The sequence below is a fragment of the Mus musculus genome, chromosome 12, assembly GCF_000001635.26.
Source record: "Mus musculus strain C57BL/6J chromosome 12, GRCm38.p6 C57BL/6J".
In the NCBI taxonomy this organism is placed as follows: domain Eukaryota; kingdom Metazoa; phylum Chordata; class Mammalia; order Rodentia; family Muridae; genus Mus; species Mus musculus.
Genome location: NC_000078.6, coordinates 51,590,135 through 51,616,572, shown reverse-complemented (window position 1 = coordinate 51,616,572; position 26,438 = coordinate 51,590,135). Strand labels below are relative to the sequence as shown.

The 26,438-nt window shown below is 42.0% G+C and overlaps 2 protein-coding genes across 8 annotated transcripts in view; one reads left to right on the top strand and one right to left on the bottom strand.

Annotated features, from left to right (window-relative positions):
- Strn3 (striatin, calmodulin binding protein 3) overlaps window positions 1-8,032 on the top strand; it is an 83,811-nt gene extending 75,779 nt beyond the window's left edge. For 3 of the 5 annotated variants that reach the window (NM_001172098.1, NM_001364437.1, NM_052973.2), the window contains 2 exons: window positions 6,127-6,213; window positions 6,301-8,032. In NM_001172098.1, the coding sequence (NP_001165569.1) occupies window positions 6,127-6,213; window positions 6,301-6,470 (257 nt within the window). In that variant the 3' untranslated portion in view covers window positions 6,471-8,032. The remainder of the gene's footprint in view (window positions 1-6,126; window positions 6,214-6,300) is intronic. The other 2 variants (XM_006516411.4, XM_006516412.4) reach the window with 1 other exon arrangement.
- A 1,921-nt stretch (window positions 8,033-9,953) lies between these two features.
- Coch (cochlin) lies at window positions 9,954-23,290 on the bottom strand. 3 transcript variants are annotated; one of them, XM_017314943.2, is made up of 12 exons: window positions 23,168-23,290; window positions 22,916-22,968; window positions 22,773-22,835; window positions 21,082-21,238; window positions 19,996-20,129; window positions 19,496-19,558; window positions 18,501-18,545; window positions 18,274-18,421; window positions 14,656-14,759; window positions 13,700-13,926; window positions 12,861-13,377; window positions 9,954-11,716 (listed from the first exon to the last, which is right to left on the bottom strand). In XM_017314943.2, exons 2-12 carry the CDS (start codon window positions 22,947-22,949, stop codon window positions 11,541-11,543), a joined length of 1,668 nt encoding a protein of 555 aa, XP_017170432.1. In that variant the 5' UTR covers window positions 22,950-22,968; window positions 23,168-23,290; the 3' UTR covers window positions 9,954-11,540. The 3 variants fall into 3 exon arrangements, with proteins under 3 accessions (XP_017170432.1, NP_001185764.1, NP_031754.1); NM_001198835.1 differs by having other exon boundaries at window positions 10,800-11,716; window positions 22,782-22,835; window positions 23,168-23,232; NM_007728.5 differs by having other exon boundaries at window positions 10,800-11,716; window positions 22,782-22,835; window positions 22,916-23,232.
- Between the last annotated feature and the right edge of the window lie 3,148 nt (window positions 23,291-26,438).

Below are 26,438 nucleotides of genomic sequence, written 5' to 3'. Positions count from 1 at the left end.
GAACCTAGAGGCAGGACCTGATGCAGAGGCCATGGAGGGTGCTGCTTACTGGCTTGCTTTCCCTGGTTTGCTCATTCTGCATTCTTATAGAACACAGGACCAGCAGCCCAGGTACCACCCACAATGGGCTGGGCCATTCCCCATTGATCACTAATGGAGAAAATGCCCTTTAGCTGGATCCCATGGAGGCATGTCTTCAACTGAGGCCCTCTCTCTGATGACTCTAGCTTATGTCAAACGAATGATACCTTAACTCAAAGTAATAAAAGAAAAAAGTGTTGGAAGGATAGCTTAGTGTGTCCAAGAACTAGAGTGGCATGTGTGGGCCCTAAGTCCAGTCATCAGTACTGCAGAAATAATAAAATTTTGGTAAAGACAATATTTTGAGTTCCCACTACTGTGCCTGTATGATTCTAGGAAAGGGTATTATATGAGTGAGAACTGAGGAGAAACTAGAGGAGGAAAGGGCCTAAATTGATTGGGAACTTGTTTGTGCCACAACATTTGTCTGCCATATTTTTTCCTTTTTATTTTTTTTTCTTTTATTTTTTTATTTTTTTTTTAAAGATTTATTTATTATTATATGTAAGTACACTGTAGCTGTCTTCAGACACACCAGAAGAAGGAGTCAGATCTTGTTACGGATGGTTGTGAGCCACCATGTGGTTGCTGGGATTTGAACTCCGGACCTTCGGAAGAGCAGTCGGGTGCTCTTACCCACTGAGACATCTCACCAGCCCCTTTCTTTTATTTTTAAACTTATTTATTTTATGTATGTGAGTACACCGTTGCTATATTCAGACACCCCAGAAGAGGGCATTAGTTCCCATTACAGATGGTTGTGAACTACCTTGTGGTTGCTGGGAATTGAACTCAGGACCTCTGGAAGAGCAGTCAGTGCTTTTAACCACTGAGCCATCTCTCTAGCCCACATTTTCTTTCCTTTTAAAATATTTTATTTTATTCTGGGCAATGGTGGTGCACACCCTCAATCCTAGCTCTTGGGAGGTAGGGGCAGGTAGATCTCTGAGGTTGTAACTGAATGAGTTCCAGCACAGTCAGGACCCCACAAAGGCCTTTTGTCTTGAAAAGCAAACAAACCAACCAAAAAGTGTTATTTTACATGTATGAGTGTTTGCTTGGCCGTATGTGTATCACGTGTGTATTTGGTGACCAGAGACCTCAGAAGAAGCCATTGGATTTCTTGTAACTGTTGTTACGAATGGTTCTCAACCACCATGGAGGCGCTGCGAACCAAACCTGGGTCCTCTACAAAAATAAGTGCCCTTAATAACACTGAGCCAGCTCTAGTCTAAGTATCTGCCCTATTCTTGATACAATAGGTTTTGGGTGAACAGAGCAAAACAAAGGGTTCTTAGAATGTTGTTTTATTGTTTATTCTTTGTGAAGTGTTGTTCTATTTTATTTACATATATTCAGTTATACATTAAATTTATTTTATGTGTATGGGTATTTTGGCTGTGGAGGTCAAAAGAGGCTGTCAGATCATCTGGAATTGGCCTGTTGGTACTGGAAACCAAACCTAGGTTGTCACCCACAAGAGCAAGAAGTGTTCTTTGATCCCTGAGCCAGCACTTACTCTGGCTCATTTGTAATTGTAATAACTCTAGATTTATTATAAAAGACATGTGTCATCTTTTTAAAAAATATTATTTATTTAATGTATCTGAGTACACTGTAGCTGTATTCAGACACACTGAAGAGGGGCATGGGATTCCATTACAGATGGTTGTGAGCCACCATGTGGTTGCTGAGGATTGAACTCAGGACCTCTGGAAGACCGCTGAGCCATCTCTCCAGCCCCAATATGTCAACTTTTTATTTTGTTGGGGAGGGGGCAGATGCTGGAAAATGAACCCAGTGCTTAGCACATAATAGTCAATGTGCTGAATTACTGAACTACATTTTAGTAGGAATCTGTTCATCTTAATGGAATAGGGTGTTACTAAAAGAATGGAACCATAAAAAAGTTGGTTAAATGAGAGAAACTGCAAGTATGTATTAGTGAAAATGGGATCATAGTTACCGGAAGAGGTCTGAAATGTTATGATCATCATTAGAGGACCAGCATCTCACTTGATCCAGCATTGTATCCCTCTATTCATAGTCTGTCTGGTGGATTAATCACAGTCTCAAGTGACTATACATAATATGGAAAAGACTTAATTAAATTAAGATATTGGGCAGTAGTCTGTGGGGAGATGGCTCTGTGTGTAATAGCTTTTACTCTGCAATCTTGAGGATCTGAGGTCAAGTTTCTAGCATCCATATAAAAAACTTAGCCCAAAATTCATTAAGAAATTAATTTTAGAAGTTTCTGATACCTGAATAACAGAACATTCACTTAATTTTTTTTTCCAAGACACGGTTTCTCTGTGTGTAGCTTTGTCTGTCCTGGAAGTGTTTGTGCTAACCAGGCTATCCTCAAGCTCACAGAGTTCCATCTGCCTCTGCCTCCCAAGTGCTGGGATTAAAGGCATGCAGTGTTGTACACCGCCCAATTGTTAAAATATATATTTGTGTATGTGGGTATATGTGTGTAAAGGCAAGAAGACAACTTGCAAGAGTTGGGTTTCCTTCCTGAACTCAATCCCATGTTGTTATTCTTGGTGTCAAGTGCCTCTCTGGGTCTTGATGACTGCAGAATGAATCAATTTATGGTGTTGCTTTTTCTTCTTCAAATTACATGTTGCCAGTGCAGGATACTCTTTCCCTCAAAGACTTTGTACTGCACTATATCCACAGCCTGTTTTAAATTTCAACTTGGTGAGTTGCCACAGAGGCTAAGAGTCCTTGAGCCTCTTGGAAAGGATCGGAGCTTGATTCCCAACACCCATGAAGCTCACAACCATCTGTAAGACTAGTTCCCCGGCTTCCCTCTTCTGACATTGGCAGACACCAGGAGTACATACATATATGCAGTCAAAACATACACATAAGATTAATCTTTTTCCATTTATTTATTAATACTGATCGCTGTCCCTCTCCCCCTATCCTTTCCTCTTTCTCTTTTCCTCTGAGAGGGTGGAGGCCCACCTTGGGTATCCACCTACCCTGGCACATCAAGTCTCTGCTGGGCTAGGCGCACCCTCTTCCACTAAGGCCATACAAGGCAGCCCAGTTAGGAGAATGAATTTCACAAATAGGCAACGACTTTAGGGACAGCCCCTACTCTAGTTGTTGGGGACCACATGAAGACCAAGCTGCACATGTGTTACATTTGTGCAGGGGATCTAGGTCCTGCCCATGTATACAGATGCCTTTTAGTTGGTGGTTCAGTCTCTGAGAGCTCCCAAGGGCTCGTTAGTTGATTCTGTTGGACTTCCTGTGCTGTTCCTGTCCACTTCTGGGTCCTTAATCCTTCCCCCTGCTTTTCCATAAATGTCCCTGAGCTCCATCCAATGTTTGGCTGTGGGTGTCTGTTTTAGTCAGCTGCTGGATGGAGCAAGCATACTATGCAAGCATAATACTGCATACATTAATACTGTCTGTCAGGGATTACTGCTTGCTCCCATGGGATGGGTCTCAAGATGGGCCAGTTATTGGTTGACTATCCCCTCAGTCTCTGCTCCATCCCCTGTCCCTGTATTTCTTGTAGACTGTAGCTGTATCCAATTAACGCTGTCCAGTTCCATCCCTGTGGTGGAAACAGTGCTTCCCGCTGCCCCCCTCCCCCACCCCCGTGTTCTGGGTTCCCAATTGAAAGACACATTCACACAGCTTTTATATTTGTATATGCCTTAAACAGCTCAATGGCTGGACCACTCCCTAACCTCCACATGTCTAATCCACTCTCCAATATTCCCAGGTTATTACTAAATCCTCAATCTTGGCTGCTCCAGACCTAGACGTGCTACGTTCCCTGGCACCTACATGATGGCTATGTTCTCTGTCCTGCATCTCTCAGGGGTGGCCTCTTGGTTTTACTTCTCCAGGCATGGCAGAACTCTCTTTCCTCCTCCTCGGAACCTTGCCCAGGACGTCCTGCCTCTGTGCCCAGTCATTGCCCTCTGGCAACTTTATTTACTAATCAGAACCAACTGGGGTCAGAGTCCATCTTTCTTACACATGTAAACACTGCAAACAGGTTTAGGGGAAACCTAAATAGCACGAGAATCCAAGCTACAGTAGAGAGGACAAATTTTGTGTTGAAAGTTTTTTGGATTGTTGGTCTCCTTATCCCTCCACTGGGAGTCCTCCCTGTTTATAGGAGGTAGCCATAACCCCAATGTAGGAGTTTAAGGTCAACCCCTATGACTTCTGGGAGCCTCCCCCCAGGTCTCTGGCATGTCCTAGAAATGTTCCCCACCCTGTCAGCTGCATATTTCCTTGTATTCTCCTGGCCCTTGTTTTTAATAGCTGAATAGTATTTTACATTGTATACATGAACCACATTATCTGTATTGATTCTTTGGTTGAGGGACATTGGAAATAACTCAGGCTATTTGCAGTTTCTGGGTATTACAAACAAAGTTGCTATGAACATAGTGGCACATCTTTTGGGTATGTGCCCAGGAATAATACTAGGTATCATTAGAACCAGGTAGAACTATTTCCACAATTTTCTGAGAAACCACTGGATTGATTGACAGAATGGTTTTATCAGTTTGTACTCCCACCAACAATGGAGAAGTGTTCCTCTTGCTCCACATCTTCTCCAGCATGTTCTGTCGCTTGAGGTTTTGATCTTAGCCATTCTGATGGGTGTAAGATGGAATTTCAGGGTCAGTTTTCTCTGTATTTCCTTTTAAGTGCTTCTTAACCATTGGAGATTCCTCTGTTGGGAATTCTCTGTTTTAGCTCTGTACCCCATTTTTCAATTGGGTTGTTTGGTTTGTTAGAGTCTAACTTCATGAGTCCTTTATATAGTTTGGATATTATCCCTCTGTCTGATGTAAAGTTAGTGAAGATCTTTTCCCAGTCTGCCGTTTTTTTTTTTTTTCTTCTTGATAATTTCCTTAAATTTAAACTTGCAAACACACACACACACACACACACACACACACACACACACACACACACAAATAAGTGAATCTTTATTGTGTAGTGGATTTTATAGTAAAACACTATACAATATTCAACCCAGGAAAGGAACCCAGGACAGACCAAAATATGATTGTGTCTAAATCTTACTTGGTGAACCAAAAAGGTCTTAACTGGGGTTCCTACCTAAGGGTCTGGATGGGTGGGAGCTCAGTCCTAATTGGTGAACTGTAAAGGTCTTACTGAGGTTTGCTAACAGGAGGATGCATCGGTGAGAGCTACTTACAGAATAGATTTAAAAACAAAAACCAGCTGCAATAGGGAAAGGCCCACCCCAGTGTGAGTAAGGGTGGAGCTCTCTTGCACAACTTGGAGGTAGGTTTGCAGATGCGAGAAATCTCTAAAAAGAGTTGTTTACTGCTTCTAAAAAACTTAAGGGCTGGAGAAATGGCTCAGTGGCTAAGAAGCACATACTATTCTTATGGAAACGGTCTCAGTACCCACATCAGGCAGTTCCAGCTTCAGGAAGCCAACACCTATGACTTCTGGCACATACGTAGACACACATACAGCACATTTACGTCAATTAAAATTTAATTAAAAAAAAAGGTGGGGCAGGATTTCCTGAGTCTTCCAAGTTTTTACTTTTCTCAGATATGTAACCTACTTACTGTTTATGCTCTGACTCCAGTGAGCATCCTTTCCCCCGCCCCTACCTGTAGAGGAATGCTTCATTTAGGAGCAGAGTCTTTTAAAAATAACTAATGGTAAAAATTTTCTTTAGTCTATTAGTATGGTAGATGCATCTTGAAAAATATGTGCAAGAAGCCAGACACAAAAGCCACATATTCAGAATCTAGTGTAAAGCATCTAGAATTGGACAGTTTCTAGAGAGGGCCATTGTTGCTAGGGATTGGGGAAAGATTATATACTTGGAACAAGATTTTCTTTCACAGTGATGGGCTCGGAAGTAGTAGTGGTTGCTCACTGTGAATTGTGTGCTCCCAAATAATTAAATACTAACTTGTATGTTGTGAATACTTTCCAAAACTTAAAAAAAATACTGTGATGGTGATTGTTTTATGTTGCCTCTCAGCATTAATCTTCTGCTATGTTTTATAGGTAAAATGATCCATTCTATGGTAGCTCATTTGGATGCTGTTACAAGTTTAGCAGTAGATCCCAATGGAATCTATTTGATGTCTGGAAGTAAGTTTGAACTTCAGTACACCCTACAAACTTTATAAAAGAATTGCTCCTTAGTAACAAGCTTCCCCCCCCCCCCTTCTTTTACAGGCCATGACTGTTCCATTAGACTATGGAATTTGGACAGTAAGACATGTGTACAAGAAATAACAGCTCATAGGAAGAAATTGGATGAGTCAATTTATGATGTTGCTTTCCATCCATCAAAGGCATATATCGCCAGTGCAGGAGCTGATGCTCTTGCCAAAGTATTTGTGTGAACCAACATAGACTCGCATCTTAGAAAAAAAAGATTTACTTGGTCAGAAAGGGGGTCTGCATCACTGCCATCATGAAGGTTCCTGACATGACACTACATGTGATCTGCCTGGTGATTGGGGCAGGCAGAAATTGGGAATCACATCCTAATGTCAGGTTTATTAGTTTAAGTGTAATTAACTGTATTTTGTGGGACAGAAAGAAAAAGGACTCCAGTATCTGTGCCCTATACTGGATATGAACTGAGCGGTTTTTGTTTTTGTTTTTTAAGGTGTTTAAGCCAATGTGGAGTCTGCTCTTAGGGGGAAGGACTTTTTGTTGGACTCTGTGTGCTGCCTTAGGGTTAGGAATGTGGTGCTCTGGTGGGGAAGCAAGCTCCAAGAGTAGCTTTGTTCATCTCTTAGTGATCTTATGTTCATCAGTGAATGCCACAGATTCCCTTTTAAAGTTATTTTGCTTTAAAAAAAAAAAAAGAAAAAAGAAAAAAGAAAGAAAAGAAAATTTAACTTAAAATATTTTAGCATTAGTTGCACAAAATGTTTGGATAAAATTCTAGTTTTTATAAGTCTTTTTATATATTTAGCCTGTCACAACAGTGCTCAAGATCATATTGATGTTTTTTCTGCATTATACAACCCTAAAACACAGAGATCTCACTAACCTGCCACCTATAACCACTTTCTTTCCTCCTTTTACCTAATACAGCTCAGCTAAGTCCTTCATAAAGATGATAAACCAATCACCTTTGTCTACATGTCTTCATGAACCAAGGACTATTAAGTGTATTAAAACAAAGCTGTGGAGTTTAGTACTCCAAAGGAACTCTTTAAAAACTAATCTTGACATCCTATCACTATGTGATATTTTGTACATCTTACTGTATTTACAAGTTTATTTATCAAGGATTATCCATCTTGCTAATAGCCTATTATTTATTTTACTTTTTGTTGGTCTTTATATCCTTTTATTAATGTGCTAAAGGAACCTGTATATCTATTTTGGAACTCTTTGAAAAGTCTAAAATAGACTAAAAATGGAATATTTTATAGTTAAGTTACAAACCAAGATGTTTCTCCCCAAGATTCTTGATTTACCATGATTCCAAAACAAATGAACTAGTTAGAAAATTGGAGAATATTTTATTACCATTACAAATAAGATATTAAAAAAAAGTTGAATCAGGACACAGAAGTCTGCTGGATTTGGACTCACAGTCTCCCTGTTTTACTTTTTAGATGTGCTTACTTTTATGGTGTAACTGAAGATTTTCTTTGTGTAATGCATGATTAAGACAATAAAGTATTTTTTCTAGTCTTCCAAAAGCCTTTTCTGATCAGTTTGCGAGTTTTGATGAGTTTTGTAAGGTTTTTGTTTTACAGACTATGAATCAGCAGATTTTTAAGATTGTACCCCAGAGCAAACATAGAGCTGTTGAAAAATAATGTATATAAAATACATATAATAAATATTAAATTGTGTACCTGTATGTTGCTCTTGGCCACATTATTTCGTGTTGAATAATAAAGTGCAATACTCTCCACAATTAAACTAGGAAATGAAGGTGCTTTCTTAGTGGAGTCCTTCATTTTTATGCTATTCTTTTTGGTTTTTCAAGACAGGGTTTCTCTGTATAGCCCTGGCTGTCCTGGAACTCACTCTGTAGACCAGGCTAGCCTTGAACTCGGAAATCCGCCTGCCTCTGCCTCCCAAGTGCTGGGTATGCTATTCTTTTCATACGTTGTTGTACTTAATGAGATTCTAGTAAGGTTACAGCAGAAACACTATTAAGAATACTTTTCAGAGTAATTTTGTACCACCAGGGGGTAGCTTTTAAGCTATTAAAATATGGCACCCACTGTCATCCTCACCCCCCAGATTTCACAGATGCAATATTTTCAGTAATCTGCTTAGATATCTTATTACTGTAAAATCTGAGTTTTACTTAATAGAAAGTAGTGTTGTCTTGTTTAGGTATACCTGTTTCCACAGACATGTTTATTAGCAAAGAATAAACTGTGTCATTTACTAGTAGAAAGTTGCACTTATAAAGTTAAAAGTTAGCTATTTGAAAGAAAACGTTTTGGGCTGGCGAGATGGCTCCGTGGTTAAGAGCGCCGACTGCTCTTCCGAAGGTTCCGAGTTCAAATCTCAGCAACCACATGGTGGCTCACAACCATCCGTAATGAAATCTGACGCCCTTTTCTGGAGTATCTGAGGACAGCTACAGTGTACTTACATATAATTAATAAATAGATAAATAAATAAATAAAAGAAAACGCTTCATGATATTAGTACTCCCTTTCTTAAAAGAAATTGTAAATGGAATTGAATTACAGAACTTACATGCAAAATTCTATTTGGATTCCTGCTTTAAAAATTATACATTGAGAAATTTCAAATGACTTAGTTGTGATTCAAAAAGCAAAACAAAACTAAGACTTCAAAAATGTGAAAAGTAATTGTTGTTCCTGTGGCAGTGGTTTAGTGAGTGGGAATAAGGAAAAAGCAGGGTGTGACTGTTCATGTATATAACCCCAGTGCTGAGGTGAAGCAAAGGCAGAAGGATCCTGAGAGGTCACTGGCAAGCCAGCCTAGCCCTAGATGGTGACCTGGGTCAGAGAGAACACCCTTTCAACTCCTACCCTCTCCCTGGAAAGCACTGGAGAAAACGGGCTGCTCTGGTCTGCATGCAGGCAGGGGCACGCGCACGCCAGATAGACACTAAATGGTTCCTGTTTTCTGAGCTGAAAAGTGAAAAAACTGCCCCTGTTTCTTTTTGTTTTTTAACAAATTCCCCCAAAGCTAGTTCTGTTCTGGAAGTCTTTGAATAGCCATTGAATAGTCATTTAACTAATGTGCTCATCACTGCAGTGCATAAACATCTGTGTCTTTTACAGTGGACTTTACAAATAGTATATATTTTCAGTGATGGTAAACATAGGAAAAGACTAAAAGGTTGAAATAAAATGTCTTATTTTTGTCTGTTTCCATTTGTGATCTATGAAAAATAATTTGGCTCAATGTTTTAAGTTTTAATTGTATTTTAATGTTAGGGTGGTCTTCTTTTTCCTTGATGTTGAATCACTGCATCTCTCATGATTGTATTTACTTCCCTCATTTCAAGCTTTTAAAATCTGAAAACCAGCATTCGACTCATTATAAGTTATAAACTGAAGCAGCAGGCACTGGCAGTGTGGTTCTCATGCCTGTAATGTCAGCAGGACCCCCCAGTTCAAGGTTGGCCTGGGATATGTGTGACTTTATCTCAAAAAAAGCACAGCAAAGCTTCGCAAAATGAGCTAGCCTATTTGACATCCAGAAGTGCCTGCTGAAATTGGATTGTAGTATGTCTTTTAAAAACTTCATTCTTAGAGCTGTGTGTGGTATGTGCCTGTAAGCTCAGTATGAAGAGGATGAGGCAGGAGGATGCTGAGGTTAAGGCTAGCCTCTCCTCAGTTAATGTTTTTTATTGTATATCCTTATTATTAATCCTTTGATTGATCACTTATAGAGACGCTGGGTTTTCATTTACTTCTAGAAGAGAACTTCTCAAGTCAGGTTAAATTAAATATTTTTTTATGGTAAGATTCTCCTGGTTCACAATGAATCATTTGCAGCCTTTTGTAAGAGGGGACAAGGAATTTTTTAAAATCGATTTTTTGTGTAGCTTTTGAGATATTCAAGTTCTGTCTCTGTCTCACACATGAGCCTTCTGCATGGGCTTGGCATTTACTCAAGAAAATCATGAGTCACCAGGATTTTTTCCACGTCAGTTGGTAGGAAACGGATCCACAGTTGGGTAAGGAGAGGGACAGAACCTGGTTTAGAGAAGATGAGGTGATCTATCCCTGTGGTGAGGGCTCTCTGTGGTAAGCTCTAATCCATACGAGGTGGATTCTGCCTGACATGAGCTTCACAAATGTGCTAAGTTTTTAATATGATACTAGTTATATTTCTTTTGAAGTCAGTCCTCCAAAGCATGCCCTAGTGGTTTCCCTGGTCATGACTGCAGTGATGCCTACATTAGGCATTCAGTATATAATTGAAAGAGAGGTTATTGCATGATGAAATGAGACTTCTCATTCCATGTAAGTTAGCAAGTGAAGCATTTTTTGTCATAAAGAAAAACTTTAGGGGCTGGAGAGGTGTCTCAGTGGTTAAGAGCACTGACTGCTCTTCCAGAGGACCCAGATTCAATTTCCCAACACCACATGGCAGCTCAAAAACTGGAATTATTGTTCCAGAGTTTCTGACACTGTCACACAGACATACATGCAGTCAAAACACCAGTGTACATTAAATAAAATTTTAAAAGGAAAAACACTAGTGTTAATAAATAGGCACTTAGTCACTAGCAGTTTTATTGCTGACAGCCAAGCTATTAAGCTGTGTATTTTTTCGGTTACAATACTTGACACATCTTTTTTTTCAAAAAAAAAAAAGTTATCTGCTTAAACATTTTCTTAGTCCTCGGAGTACATGCCTGTCTATACACATAAAATTAAGGATATAAATAGAAAAATACCAGGCAATCCTACCTTTACTCAGTGTGGTATTTCAGCCATCAAGTTATGAAAACACACTACAAAAGAAGCTTGATATATGATTCCATATAATGTGTAGTTATGGCTAGTGCACATAATAACAGCTGTCTGTTCTTGGCTGGTTTTAAGAAAACATCCACATGGGTCAAAATATGTATACTTGATCTGTGTTTAAAAGCTGTTCTGTTTTCCTTGCATGGTCAATGCAGAGTGATTAAAGAGGGAACAGTGCTTTGTGTGTAAGCGCCAGGTTCTTTTATTGAGCTGTGTAGCTTACCTATCCACTTGAATGCATATTTGAACTCCCAATGTTAATCCATGACAACTCTTCTTTCCTGAGTTTCTAAGGGCCTGATTATCAAGTCTCGGCCAATCTAAATTGTGAGCATCACATGAATATTCATTTGCTTTAAACAGCTGTGGACGCATTTTTTGACACTGGTAAGCTATAAAGTTACATAGGCATTGAGAATATAATTTGCACATTAGATCCCCTTGCACGTATTCCTTGAGTTGTCAGAGTATCGGTTATTGCTGGGATTCTAAGAAGTCTCTACAAATGCCTCTGATGACGTCAGAGACAATTGGTTCTAACCCTGTGAACTCTCTGGTAAAGAAAGCGTGTGACTCTTTGGGTTTAGAGGCCATATCTCTCAGGTCATCCAGCGGTGCCCAAGCCACACCAACAGAGAAGATGGTGATACCTAAAGGGGAAACATTTTAAATAAGTTAAAAATGTAGTTATATATTCCATATATATAATATGTATATATTCCATATATATAATACATAGCTGCAGAGGAAACTGCCTGATACGTTTTTAAGTGAAATCTATGCTAAGTTTTTAGGTTAGACCACAGTCATTTTGATTATATCAAAAATAATTGGTCAAAACCAAAAGCTTTGCCACCAGCAACTGCATATTAATAACGATGAAAATACTGAGATTGTCAATCTATTCAAGACTGCACTGAACAAACGAGGAAGAGAAAGAAAATCAAGTTGATAGTTTATGAAGCCCCTGCAGCAGGCACACATGTTTGGCAGTGAGAAAGGACTCCCTGCTATTGTCACTTTCAGACATCATCTTGGGGACCCTGATAACCACATTAAAGTAAAACTGGCACAGAGGACAGATAAATGGGAAGGTTGCATTGTCTGAGGAATGGGGGCTAGAAATAATTTTGTTTGTTCTAATTCAGTCTTTGAAGTTATAGTGACAAATCCATTTTACAATCAAAACTTGTAGATCTGGGAGCGGGAGAGATGGCTCAGCAGGTAATTTGTTGCTCTTGTACCAGACCTGTGTTCAGTTTCCAGCACCCACATAGTTCACAAATATTTATAACTCCAGTTCCAGGGCCAATGCCCTCTCATGACCTTCATGGGCACTAGGTACACACCTGGTGCACATACATAATAAACACAGGAAAAATGCTCAAATGTTTTTAAAAATTATATTGTTATTTTTAAATTGCAAGTTTTTAAAGCAATCTGGTGAATTAAAAAACACTCCCCTTCTTGAGCTGGGTGTTGTGTGTACATGCCTTTAATCCCAACACTTGGGCAGCAGAGGCAGGAGGAACTCTGAGTTTGATGTCAGCCTAGTCCAGAATGTGAGTTCTGGGACAGCCAGAGCTGTTACACAGAGAAACCCTGTCTTGAAAAACAATAGCAAAACCTCCCAATGGAATTTCAGTGGAGCTTGGAAGAATTTCAGTTCGCTTAGACACCAAAGCTGGTAGACTATATAAATTCACACCGCAAGGATCCTTTCTACAAAATGCTGACCGACCCCTAGAATTCACGGGACCCCTTCCTTCATCCGAAGGAAGACAGCCATCTTACCTGCATCATGGGCAGCTGCAGCAGGGCCTCGGACATCATCATAGGACTGCCCATCTGTGACAATAACCAGGAAGTTTTTGTTGGGGCTGTCCCTTATGGGACCAAATACATTTCTAACAGTAAAGGCGATGGCATCACCAGTAGCTGTGCCACCACTCATGTAGCGGATGTTCGCTAGGACAGCTAGGACGTTCTCTTTGGTATTATAGTCAGTGAAACTGAACTCGGTGCGCTGGTCATAAGTGAACTGTACAGCAGCTATCTTGGCTCCAATGTCTGAGATTTCAAATGTCTTCGCTATGTTAGAAACAAATTCTAGCATGAGGCGGAAATTGCTATCTCCAACACTGCTGGAGCCGTCAATCAGAAAGGCAATGTTCACTGAGTTGTAGCAGGTTTTGCTGCACATCATCTGTTCGTGCGTACAGAGCTTCTGCACCAGAGGCTTCACATATTTTGTAGTGCCAAACCAGTTGGGCATGTGATAAGAGAAGAAGCCATTATTCCGACACACAGCCTAATGGGAAAGACAAAATATACCCCAAAAGATCAAAAGTTGCTTAAAGCTCGCAAAATTTTGCAAATTATGTAGTAATGGAGAATGAACCTAGAACCTTATGCATGTGTTCCCAGGCCTTTGTTACTTTTCATTTTGAGTTAGGGGTCTTAATTGCATAGGCTGGCCCTGAACCTGTTGTCTTGGTCTCATTGAATAGCTAGGATTACAGGTTTATTCTTCTAGGCTCATATCAAACATTTTATGTTCACTAATCTAGTTAGGGGCTTGTCGGCCCCAAATGAATCACTCCTCCCCACTAGCAAGAACCCTTGCACCTTACCTTGTCAACAAATGCAACATCTTGAACCATCCCCAGTTCTTCAGGAATGGGCTTGGCCACAGAAACTATAAATACATTGACACCAAACTCTCTGGCCACAATGCCTGCTTCCTCAATGTCATCAGAGGGCCAACCATCAATAAACACTACCACCACTTTTGGTATTCCTTTTCTCACACCAGTGTCTGCTGTAAAGAATTTCTGAGCAGTGTGCTTCAAGGCTTTTCCTAAAAACAAGCAAATGAGCATCATTTGTAGTGGCTCAGATTATATTTCTATTTCAGGTTAATAACGATGCCATTAAGAATTTAACTCATGGAATTCAGTTAGCAAAAATATTATTATTCTTCTTCAGACCTAGTTTTGGCCTTCACAACCCACAATGCTTCCCCTCCACCTTCCAGAAGTCTCACATTTCCTTCAGTTAACAATACCAACAAACAAGCCACACCCACTTCTGTCATGTACCCTTACCCTTCCTGACCTATGAGGACAGCTAGGGAACAAGGAGCCTTCCAAAGTCTGCCCCATCTTCCTTCATTGTTGATTTTTTGGATTATAAATAGGTACTTTCCTAAAGAAGTAAATGACCTATCTAATGTAAGGATTATAAATTCAGAATGATGTAGAGTTTTTGTTTTGTTTTTAAGAATTATTAGCACCAGCCATGGTGATGCACATCTTTAATGCCACCACTTGGGAGGCAGAGGCATGCCAATCTCTTGAGTTTGAGGCCAGTCTGGTATACAGTTCCAGGATAGCCAGGGCTACATAGAAAAATCTTGTCTCCAAAAAACCAAAAAGAAAAATCAGCTAACCCATTGGAATATTTTCCATTATAGAGAGGTGTCAGATGCTGATATGCAGATCCTGCCAAAACTGAAGTGCTAGAACTGTCATGAATGTCATGAAGCATGCGGCTTTCAGGTCTAATCTCTAAGCATCTGTGTGCTTACCTGTGTTGGAGTTACCCCCTCGGAAACCTACTTCTTTTATGGCAAACAAGACATCTTTGGCTGAAGTAAAGTTTTTCAAGTAAAATTCTATTTTGGGGTGTTCACTATAAAAATGAAAAAAGAAGATTTTTTAAGGAAAGGCAAATAAACAGATGACCTTAAAAAAATTTACTGGCAGAGGACCCAGATTCAATTTCCAGTAGCAACATAATGGCTCACAACCATCTAACTCACTTCAAAAGGGTCTAACACCCCCTCTGACCTCTGTGGGCATCAGGGGCACACATGATTCAGACATACATTCAGGGGAAAAAAAAACTCATATAAGAGAAATAAAAAGTTAAAGTCAGACCCAAGTCTTTTTAAATCACATAGTATATAGTCAACTAGGACATCGCTTCCACTCACTGGGAATGCTGCAGAAATGTAGCAAGGACAGTTGCTATATTCAGCGTTTATTATATTTTGGGTGATAGCTAAGTATATGCAATTTCACTTCATACTTTCACAAGGTAGACTTACCCAATTATTTAAAGAAACAGGCTCAGAACACTTAGATAATATGCCTAAGAAAACATGGCTGCCTTTTAAATTCAGACTCAAATGGCTCAAAAATCATTCCAAAATCTAGGTTGGGACTGGAATAACAGACTACGTGTATGCAGTGTGTTAAAGCAGGTGCGGCTCCGGGCTCCAGCTTTAGTGGAAGTCTGTACAGTTGGGCACCAAGTAGATAGGAAACAACTGGATATGAGACTACATCAGCAATTTATTGGCCTAAGTCTCTCTGGTCAAAACACATTTTATTATTTGTATGTGTATGGGTGTTTTGCTTGCATGTTATATCAGTGCACCATGTGGATACCTGATGTCTACAGAGGCCAGATGTTGGATGTCCTGGAACTGGAATGACAGATATATGTGAGCAACCATGTAAGTGAACCTGTGTCATTTGGAAGAGGGACCAGTGCTCTTAATCGCTGAGCCATTTCCAGCCCTAAGATTAAGGGTAGGGTACAAGGGAATTCATTATAAACAATGACATTTGCCAATCCTAGTTATGATAAAGAATTCCAGTTCTTTAAACTATATTTTGTTCATTAGAGACCATGTTGAGGACAGGTCCTGGTTCAGTCCAGGACCTGGGTTTATCCCCAGATCCCATGTAAAGAGAGCTAGTGTGATGGCCTAGACTAGTGATCCTAGTGCTGGGAGTCAGGTCCCTGGACATGGTGGCCAGCCACCTTAGCCTACTCGGCTAGTTCCAGGCCTATGAGATACCTGTTTAAAACAACAGAAAGTGAATGACACTTGAAGAATAAGACCTGAGGTGGTCCTCTACCTTCTATATACACATGTATATGTACCTGTGCACATAAGCCAGACATAGTAGCATGCCTGTAATCCCAGCACCTGGGAGGCAGAGGCAGACAGACCTCTTGAGTTCAAGGCCACCCTGGTCTATAAAACAAAACAAACCAAAAACAAAATAAAAAACCAGCCAACCAGCAAAATCAGCAGCTGAGTCAAAGAAACTTGTCTAAGTGTTTATGAAATTGATATTTCATTTTAAGTCAAAACAACAAAGAGCTCAGTGTTTTAAAGACACGGGGAAATGACTGAATTATACAGAGAAGTTAAATAACTTCTAAGCAGAGCCAACTATAAAAAGTAACAAGCAGACTTAGAAGGCAGCGGCAGAGTGATCTCTCGCACTCAAGGCCAGCCTGGTCTACAGAACAAATCCCAGGACAGCCAAGGCTACAAAGAGAAATTCTGTCTTGAAAAACAAACAACAAGAAAGGTAACAAGCAGAATATTAATGTTTGTGGTTGTGCGGGGCTACACACCACTGATAGTATTAGCTGCTCAACTTTCTACAAAACAACTTAGTCATTTTATCAGAGACTTTGAAAGTGCTGAACGTCACATCCAGGAATTCAGGTGAATGAAGTAATCAAAGATGGACAGAGAACAGACAGAAGGCTTCTCCTCACAGGGCACTGTGTAACCATGAAAGCCGAGGGAAGAATGTCTACACAAGTATGCAAAGGAAAACTATAAAGCAATCTACAATGCACATTTGCCTCAAGAAAATGCTAAGGGGGAAAACACACAGGGTCCAACATTTTGGTAGCCTGAATTGTAGAAAGGGGAGCATGCGTACAAACATCTTCTCAAATTCAGAAAGGAAACAACTTTATAAAGGCTTGGTCTGAGAAATGTTATTTCTTTGTACCCCACTTTGGAAACCTTCTGTAAGGAACATAGTACACAGCTAAAACCCACAAATATTATTTTTACAGTCATAAAGTGCAAGAGGTCATGTGTCAGAACATGATCCATGAATGAAGCTCTGTGAGGAGATTCTGAGAGCTTCTTAGAAAATTCCACGTAAGCAAGACAGAGGCTGTGATCTCTGTTCCTCCATCATATGGGCTGTTCTTGGAACCTGCTTTCATGCCTCTCCCAGGTATAATCACAGGAATGGGTTGTACTTTAGATTAGCCATCATTTTACCTGTTATTATTCAGAATGACATTTGTAAGCTGTACACCCTCATGACTGTATACAGCCTAAACTCAATGTGACATTGCCGTTGTGACTGGATATAGCTTGAACTCAAAGTGAACTTTGCTCATACGACCTTGCTTAATCCTCAGAGTACCCTCAGATTATAAATTGTCTGATACCCTGAATAAAGTTGCCTACTGGATGAGACTCTAGTCTACCTCATTCTTTTTTTTTTTTCAGGCTCCACTCTCCCAGGTTCACACTGCCAACTAGAGTGTAACAGCCATGCTTGGATCCCAAGGAAGAAACATAGAAAGGGCAAACAAAACAAACAAGCAAGCAAGCTAACAAACAAATCAACAAAAAGGCAGGGAACACAGTTTATGGCTTCTTTCTCTCAAAAGGAAAACCCAAGAACTGAGTGAAGCAGAGAAAGGTGTCGTTTTATGCCAATGACACACTAGCCCTGCACAGTCTACCCAGGCAGTCTTTGATGATGTTGTTGTTTGCAGTGTTGGGGATTGAGAATTATGCATGTGCATGCAAGTGCTTTCAGAGATTTTTATTTTATTTTATTTTTTTCCCTTTTTTCTTTTTTATTAGGTATTTTCCTCATTTACATTTCCCATGCTATCCCAAAAGTCCCCCATACCCTCCCACCCACTCTCCTACCCACCCATTCCCACTTTTTGGCCTTGGTGTTCCCCTGTACTGAGGTATATAAAGTTTGCAAGTTCAATGGGCCTCTCTTTCCAGTGATGGCCGACTAGGCCATCTTTTGATACACATGCAGATTTTATTTTATTTTTAAAGACTGGGACTCACTATGCAGCCCTGGCTGGCCTATTTGCTAGATAGCCCAGGCTGGCCTTGAACTCACAGAGATGAGTAGAAAGCTGACATAGGCAATTGCCTGCCTCTGCCTAAGTGCTGAGATTAAAGGTATACACCATCATGTCCAGCCATGCATAGGCATTCTTAAATCCTGAGTTTATAGTTTGGATTACAGCTTGTCCAGATTTAAGTTATGTTTACTGAAATGAATATAACAGCTTGGTAAGCTGTCATCATTGAAGATATCCATAATCTCTTTAAAGTTGGTACCTGGCTTGAACGAGACCCACGTGTGGTCCTTCTGTTCCAATTCCCAACATTAGTGCCACTTTCCCAACAAAATTCTTCTGCAAATTAAATCGGCGCTGCCCAATATTGAAGCTTCCATCAATGAGAAATGCAATGTCTGCCTTACAGTCTACAGAGAGGCAGAGAAGGGCTTCGTTAGTCCCCCGAGCACCTCAAGGACCTGCCATTTCCCCGAGCAATTAGCTTACCTTTGTTGCCAGTCTTCTTCTCTGGTGTCTTCTTTAGTCTTTTACCTGAAAAGAAGGAAGCTCTTGGCAACAACAAGATGCTTACACAGCAGGAACTTCCACCTGGGTGAGCCCATGGCAAGGGGTGCCATTCTTAGAAAGACCTTAAGTTCTTTTCATGGTCTTTTGGGCTAGGAAAGCAATACTCCAACAAAGAAACACAGCAGAATGGTGGCAGGCCTATGTACTTGGTATGAATCTATCCAAGGCTTTGATATCTTAAACCAGCAATTAAGGCAAGATTGGGAATACGGAGCCACATGCTTATAATGTCTTTGAATTTAAAATGGCCACTGCCAGGGTCAGAGAGATGGAATAGCATGCAAGAGTGCTCACGGCTCTTACAGAAGACTCAGGTTTGGTTCCAGTCACTCACATTAAGCTGCTCAAGTTACAATAACCTGTAACTTAGGCTCCAAAATAGCTACTATCCTCTTTTGGTTCTTCCTTTGCCTGCACACACACGATGCACATAAATACATTCAAGCACACACATATACACATAAAATCAATCTCTAATAAAATAAAACAAAATGGTCACTATTTTAGAAAAAGATATCCCTGGATTTTTTTTTTTTTTTTTTTTTTTGGTAGCAGACACACACCGATTTCTTTCAATCACATAACAGTGCAGAAACTAAGGGGATTTCATGAAGCAAACAGCCGGAAAGTGGTCTCTGACCAGTTTCTCCTCATGGTCCATCAAAGCAGGGAGAGATAGAAAGAACCTCCTAGAATGGCTGACTTAGGTTATAATAAAGAAGAACTGTGAAATATAAAGTAGAATACTTCCATCTTAGGTTATAATAAAGAAGAACTGTGAAATATAAAGTAGAATACTTCCATCCATGAATACATCAGTAAATATGAGGTAGCTGCTTTGCTTCTCGTTAGTGCCCTGAAGGAAAGCATCCACAAACTCCAGGTAACAAGGGGATCAGCCCAGTGTTGCCTACCTGAAGGTGGGTGGGCTGTGGACACTGCCCGTCCTGTGGCTTCCTGGGTACTGCTTTTGCCTTCTGTAGAAATGAGAAGTTAATTGTTTTTCTCCCTCCTTTTCTGACATTAGGACATTATGAATCTAAAGTTCTCCATGACACTTAAGGGAGTAATGTTGACTCGGGTATAAACATCACACTGACCCTTAGGTTTGGAGAATCAAAATGCGTTCTTGATGTATTTGAAAAGCACCCAAAGCTGAATGCCTACTTTGACAGTTAGTTCCTCGCTAAGTATCTACGCATCCAGATTGCAAACAATTCAGATTTTGGCTTCCACCGTGTAAAGTGGGATTGTTAACACTCCCAGACCCCCGTTTGGTTTGGGTGACTCTGTCCCATGGTTGACTTCTTAACCAACAGAATGAAAAAGGTGGGGCTAAGAAAAGCAGAGAACCCTCTTGAGGAGAGTGGAGGCGGTGTTTATACAGGGCTGAAAACAATGAACTTGTACCTACTGGTCACAGCGAAGGACGCGGACCATCGGGAAAGCATCTGAGACTGGATGCCGTTGGCATCTACCGAGGAGTAGTTCTCTCGACCAGGAAGGCTGTAGACACGCACAGGTCCCCCTGAGGTGCCAATCACTCCCCTGCCAGGCAAGAATTACAGCTGAGACACTACCCAATAGACATAGCCATCTGTTGCTTACATTGGTCAAGAAAACAGCTGGGTGGCGAAGTTAGTTGCCTAAGGATGCTTGCTGCTGGCCCTTGAAGACCTGCTTACACAGAACCAAGTATGTCTGGGAAAATGACTTTGTATTGTCAAACTTTTTAAAAGGGGTGATAAGAATACACTGATATCCTGTTTCCTACATTTCAGAGGTTCAGACTTAATAAAGAGGCATGAAATTTCTTAAAGAGTTAACCACATGTGCCCTTGACCTGTATTTAAAAAAAGAATCATACCCTGCCTCTACTGTAGGATGGCATGGTATTGGATTACCAGAGTGACATCAGCAAGATATTTGACAACCCTGAGTTCAGTCTCATGTGAAAACCAGAACAAGGCTGTGTCTACTGTAAGACTTGTGGTGGAAGTTAAAACGACAGGGTGTGTAGTATAAAAAACCCTACTATATATGACACGATGAGGAATATTTTAGAATTATAGAAATGTGGCCATCGCGCACTAATGCTGGGCTGGAGGAATGGCTCGGTGTTTAAGAGAGCTGGCTGCTCTTCCAGAAGCCCCAAGTTCAGTTCATAGCACTGTGAGGTAATTCACAAACACATGTAATTCCACCTTCAAACCCTCTCAACAGTCCTCCATGGGTGCACATGGGTGCCCGTGAGCACGCACGCACACAAACAAACAAACAAAACAACAAAAAACAATGTACTCTGCTCATTGTCAGAAAGTTTCCCTTGCACATTAGGTCATGCAGGAATACTCACGAAAATCTCAAAACTATGGCCAAAATTGGCACCAAGAAGAAGCAAGCAGGTAGGAGAGGGGTCCACACAGCTTAAGTTGGAAAGGAAACAATCACACGTGTGCCAGTTGGCACCGCCACGCCCTTCCCGTGGGCTCCGGCTTACCTATGGACAGCAGCGCCGCAGATGCTGGACACTGACGCATACACTATGTTCCCAAACACAGAGAATTCCTCAAGAGAGCAGCCTCCTGGGCAGAGAACATCTGCTTTCTCTTTTCGGATATCCAGGCCTCTGGTAAAGCAGGTGACAGGAATGGGAACTGAAGAGAAAGGGTGTGTCCTGTAAGAGCTCCTGGGCTGCTTTACGGGGGAAGTATTGCAGGGATTCTATTTATTCCCCCAATTTCTATACTTCTGCCAAAACACCGACTTAAATGTTGACACCGTTTTAGATATTAGCAAGCCCAAAGGGGTTTCCAATTTAATCTAGGGCCAAGTTACTACAGATATCTAATGTGACATTGTTTCCAGTTCTTCATCAATTTGGAAAATGTAATTGAAAAAGTGCATCAGAATGAGAAAATAGCATTAGTCTTTGACCTAGAAATAAAAAAAGATCTTAATTGTGATGAACTCTTTCCAGTTATTTATGATGACGGTACATCTGTATTGAGCCTTTGTGGAGTGTCTTCATAGACAAATGCAAACGTCTTCAGCTACCCTTCCCAGGGGGCTGTCTGGCCCATTACCTGATACAGTCAGGGCTTTACAGTCCCACATTCACATAAACCAACCAGTTAACAGGTGCCTGGATCATATATTTTACAATTGAGGAAATGAAAGTCATAGAGTTAATTAGCCTACGGAGCACGCCGCAAATCCCAAAGGCTAGGACACAAGGAAATTAGTCCTCTACTTGAATCTGATTGTATCTCCTCCAGATCTGTCCAAAGGAATATGGAAGGCAGCACCCCCCCCCTTTTTTTTTTTAAAAGAAAGCACTGCTAATATGCTTAAATCTTACAGTCAGTCGGACCAATTTAAAAAAAAAAAAAGTCTCTCCCACGAGGCAAGAAAGGATGGTTTTAAAAGTTGAGTAATTTGCCTCTGCCAAGGATCCTTGCCTGGACCACGGAAGAAAAGGGAAGACGCAAGGTGCAATATCAATTCTTCAGGCTCGGTTAAAATCCTAACTTCAAATAGGAGCCTTGCAACTCTATGAAATAACCCAAATCTTTTCCCTTTTCAGCGACGGGGGTGGGGGTAGGTGGGAGTGGGGCGACAACGACTCTGGAATCCAGGACCGAGATTGTCCGGAGCTGCTAACACTTGCTTTGTTGGGCAAAAGGTACTTACCATTTCTACTTTGAAGAAAAGCAAGCGTAAGATTTTAGAAGCGAAACTCTCTTACATCGCAGAAAAGACACCGAACCACACTCGGACTTCTACACGTGGAACAAACTCTTTTGAGGCTCCCAGGGAGATAGATATAGGAACCGCCGACGCTGTTTTCCAAAGGGGTTACAAGCACAAACGCACAGCACAGCGAGGTGATCGGATTAGGTGGGACCAGGATGTGAGCAGCCCTCCTCTGTGGGCTGGGACCAAACAGTTGTCCCCAGCCCGGAAAACAACGGAGTAACTCGGGACGAATGGTCCCGGGGCTAGGTGGCGTGCTCCCGGGAAGGAGGCACAAACGGACCCCGGGGACCCTGGCGTGGAAAAACAGGCAAGCCCGAGGGCTGCGCTGGAGATGGGTGAGGGCGGGTCTCCGCCTCTGCAGCCCCGCATCCCTACGCAGGTCCCTAGCCTGCGGGAACTGACCCTGTCCTCCCCATCTCCCTCCTCCCGCACCTAACTCACCCGCTCCCTCGGCGCGCGCGAACCGGGGCAGCAGCAGCAGCAGCAGCCACGCACCTGCGGAGAGAGGACAGCGAGGTGGCTACAGCCTCCGCCCGCGCGAGAGGGCGAGGGGTAGGGGATGGGAGTGTACCCACCGAGGCAGAGAGCAGGGATCCTGGACGAGGGCATGGCGAGGATCTCCGTGGACCTGCGGGAGAGTGAGGCGTGAACGAGGTTCGCCGGGGACCGCACGGCCCTGCGCTCCTCGGAAGCCGGCGAAGGCGGGAGAACCCGACCGCTGCAGTTCGAGCAGCTCCAGACGCGCTGTGCCACCTCGGACCAGCGTGGGGTACGCCAGGACACACAGGCAGAGGCACAGACCCTATGCACCTCCCCGGGTCCCGCACCTGCGTGGGATCCGCCCGGCTACACCCGAGTGCGGCAAGCGCGGCTCCGTGGCCGCTATAAAGACGGGCGGCGCGCATGAGCACTGTGCGGGGGGCGCCAGCAGGGGCTAGGAGCGGTCCCCAGCCCTCCCCCTCCCGCCCCCGTAGGGCGGTGGCCGGCCAGCTCCTCCCTCGCCCCCCCCCCCCGACGGTCCCCGGGGGAGGCCAGCGGACTGGCGCCTCTTCCTGCGGTGTGGGGTTCTCTGGGGAGGCGTGAAGGTCGCCTGTGGTGTCCGGGGACTTGATGGGAAAAGGCGTCGGAGCGCGTTTGGGGAAACGCCTAGGGACACTTAGGGCGTGCAGGGTACTGGACAGAGACGGTCTTAGGAGCCGCCTTGAGGGAATTGAGGGGCTCAGCAGGGTGCAGAGCAGCCAAGCCACCCGGTTCTGAGAACAAAACTTCCCAGCTTCGCGCCCCGTGGGGAACAGTGCCTACTTTAAAAGTAAAACCAAGCAGCATTTGATAAATGTTATGGAAAACTTGTCTTAGGGGCTCGGCCTCTGGACTTATTTTCAGGTGGAAAACGGTTTTCCCTGATGGGTCATTTGTTGTAAAGAGTAGGTACATTGTAGAGTGCTCCTAACCTCCAGACAATAGTTACATTTCTTTTTTTCTTCCTCTTTCTCCAGATTAGGAAAGATTCCTTGTTTGTGTTTCTAGTCTCAAATCTGGTGATTCTATGGAACTTTAGATGTGGTAGTATGTGCTCCGCATTTCAATTATAGCAACTTTTCATGATGGGCATAGAGAAAGAACAAAACACATAGGGCGTGTTCATGACAGACCTGCAAGGTAGCAGAGGAATTTCAGACCTGGACAGCCCCTGCTTTAGGTTTTTGTTGTTGTTGTTGTTGTTGTTTTGATTTTGGTTTTTTGAGCCATGGTTTTAAGGTAGTCTAAGATGACTTTGAATTCATTGTATCCTGCCTCAGCCTTCCGCAGTGCCACGGATGGACCAATCACACCTGGTTACAATACCTGTTTTAAATGTAGCTTTATTCAGCTATAATTTATGTCATAGAATCCATCCATTTAAAAGACAGGATTCAGTGACTTCTAGAAAGTTTATGATCCTCACCGTAGATCAATTTCAGAATATTCAATCACATCCAAAATGATGCCTCCTGGTGAAGAGCCGGCACGCCCTTTCCTCTCCACCACATGACCTCAGCAGTCCACTTCCTCTCCCTATAGACTTGGACATTTATGTACGTGGAGTCCTACACTAGTGCATGATGTGGAGGTGTGACTATGCTGAAGTGTGCGTCAGCTGAACAGCCCTTGCCTGGGCTGACAGAATGCCTCCGTGGTTTTACCAGGCATTTCTTTTATCACTTGGCTGTCTTCTGAGAAGGGACAAAATTGCTTGGTCGGTGATTTGGGAAGTACTCGGTGTTTCTTTTTCTTTTTCATGGCTGCTTGAAAGATTTGATCTCTTTCATGAGAGAATTGTGATTTTCTCAGGAGTCTACCTAACCATCCTTGATAGTTTTCTTGGAAGAAAAATTGAAGATGAAGACAATTAAAGCTGTCCTTTTCATGATTGTTCTTTGTGTGTCCTACGCCAGGGTTGGACAGGTTCCTCCAGTCAGGCCCGGGAAATTGTCGTGATCTTGTATAATTAGTTGCTAGGCAGCAACTCAGGCAGCATGGTCAAATGGGGTGCAAGGCAGAGAAAGAGTCCCTGCAGGGCACAGTCCCTGATGCCAGTCCACCATGATCTGGCAGAATCAAATTCCTGCAGCTATTTCCATGATAGACCCTGAGTCTGTGACTTAAGAAATGGAGGAAATAGCTCATTAAGTTTCATGGCTGTTTACCCAGGCATTTTAATTATTTTGTTTTGAAACATTTAAGAGAAGTTAAGTCTTTATTTATTTTTATTCTTTTGGAAAGACCAACCAAGGAGGGTGGAGGAGTCCGGGTGATATTTCTTTTCCTCAGTTAGTTTGTTTTTCATGTTCACCATAAATATATGGAGGGAAAAATATGTGCTTTTAGAGACCGGTCTTCAGAGCCAGAGGGAGAGGCAGATCTGGCTCTTGACTGAAAAGACAAATTTATATTCAGTTCGGTGATATTTCAGAGCATTGTCCAGGATTGCTAGTTATCTTGCTCTAACAAAGACCATTTAATATCAACAAACAAACAAAACCAAAAACCAGAGAGCAGCTGGCTCCTAACTAGGTTGTTGTGGGGACCACTTGGGGAGCACTGATTTGTATGGTAGCGGGAGTTTTCCATCCCTCAAGAGATTCTGATCCTTTTGCTCTGGGATGGGGACAGAGCATTTAAAAACCTCTCTGGATGATTCTAATGCATAGCCCAAGATACACAATACTTAATTCAATGTCAGCAGAGAAATTAATAATTCTTAATCTTTCACTGGCTTTTCACTTTTTCATTGAGATTCTATTTCTATGTGTCAACTATGTTTCCATGATGAAACACAAATTATAGTTGTTTAAAAACAATGTCCAGTGGTAGTGAAATGGCTCAGCACAGAAAGGTGCTGGTTCTGCAAGCCTGGCCACCAGAATTTAACCCTAGGTGACCCACATAAAGATGGAGGGAGAGAACTGGCTGCAGAGTTGTCCTCTGATCTCCAGAGGTGGGAGCTGTAGCTTATACACTCACACCCGCGCCCACACTCTATAATGAACAAAATGAGTAAATCCCTGATGAAGACATTTATTGTTGATCGTTGTGCCTGCACTATTGATGCTCTGCTCAGGAAGTTATCTCCTGTGTCAATGAGAGCAAGGCTGCTCCTTACCTTCTCTTCTATCAGCTTCAGTGCGTTTGGTTTTATGTTGAGGTCTTTGATCCACTTGGACTTGAGTTGTGTACAGGGTGATAGATATGGATCTATTTGCATTTCTTCTACGTGCAGACATCCAGTTAGACCAGCACCATTTGTTGAAGATGCTTTCTTTTTTTCCATTATATAATTTTGGCTTCTTTATCAAAAAACAGGTATCCATAGGTGTGTAGATTTATGTCTGGGTCTTTGATTTGATCAACCTGGCTGTTTTATGCCAATACCATGTAGTTTTTGTCATTATAGCTCTCTAGTGAAGCTTGAAATCAGAGATGGTTCTTTTATTGTACAGTATGTTTTAGCTATCCTATTTTTTCCATATTAAGTTGAGTACTGTTCTTTCAAGGTCTGTAAATAATTATTTTGGGGACCCTTGTCTTCCTACTGTGTTGCCCCATCCAGCCTAGCTT

What these genes read in the sequence shown, in the direction of transcription:
- Coch (XM_017314943.2), bottom strand. Translation starts at nt 22,949, where the DNA reads ATGCCCTCGTCCAGGATCCCTGCTCTCTGCCTCG. An exon ending in TGCGGCGCTGCTGTCCATAG is followed by an intron (nt 20,130 to 21,081) that starts GTAAGCCGGAGC and finishes CTTGCCTGGCAG; the next exon opens with GGGAGTGATTGGCACCTCAG. An exon ending in GTGGGTCTCGTTCAAGCCAG is followed by an intron (nt 14,760 to 18,273) that starts GTACCAACTTTA and finishes TCATTTTTATAG; the next exon opens with TGAACACCCCAAAATAGAAT.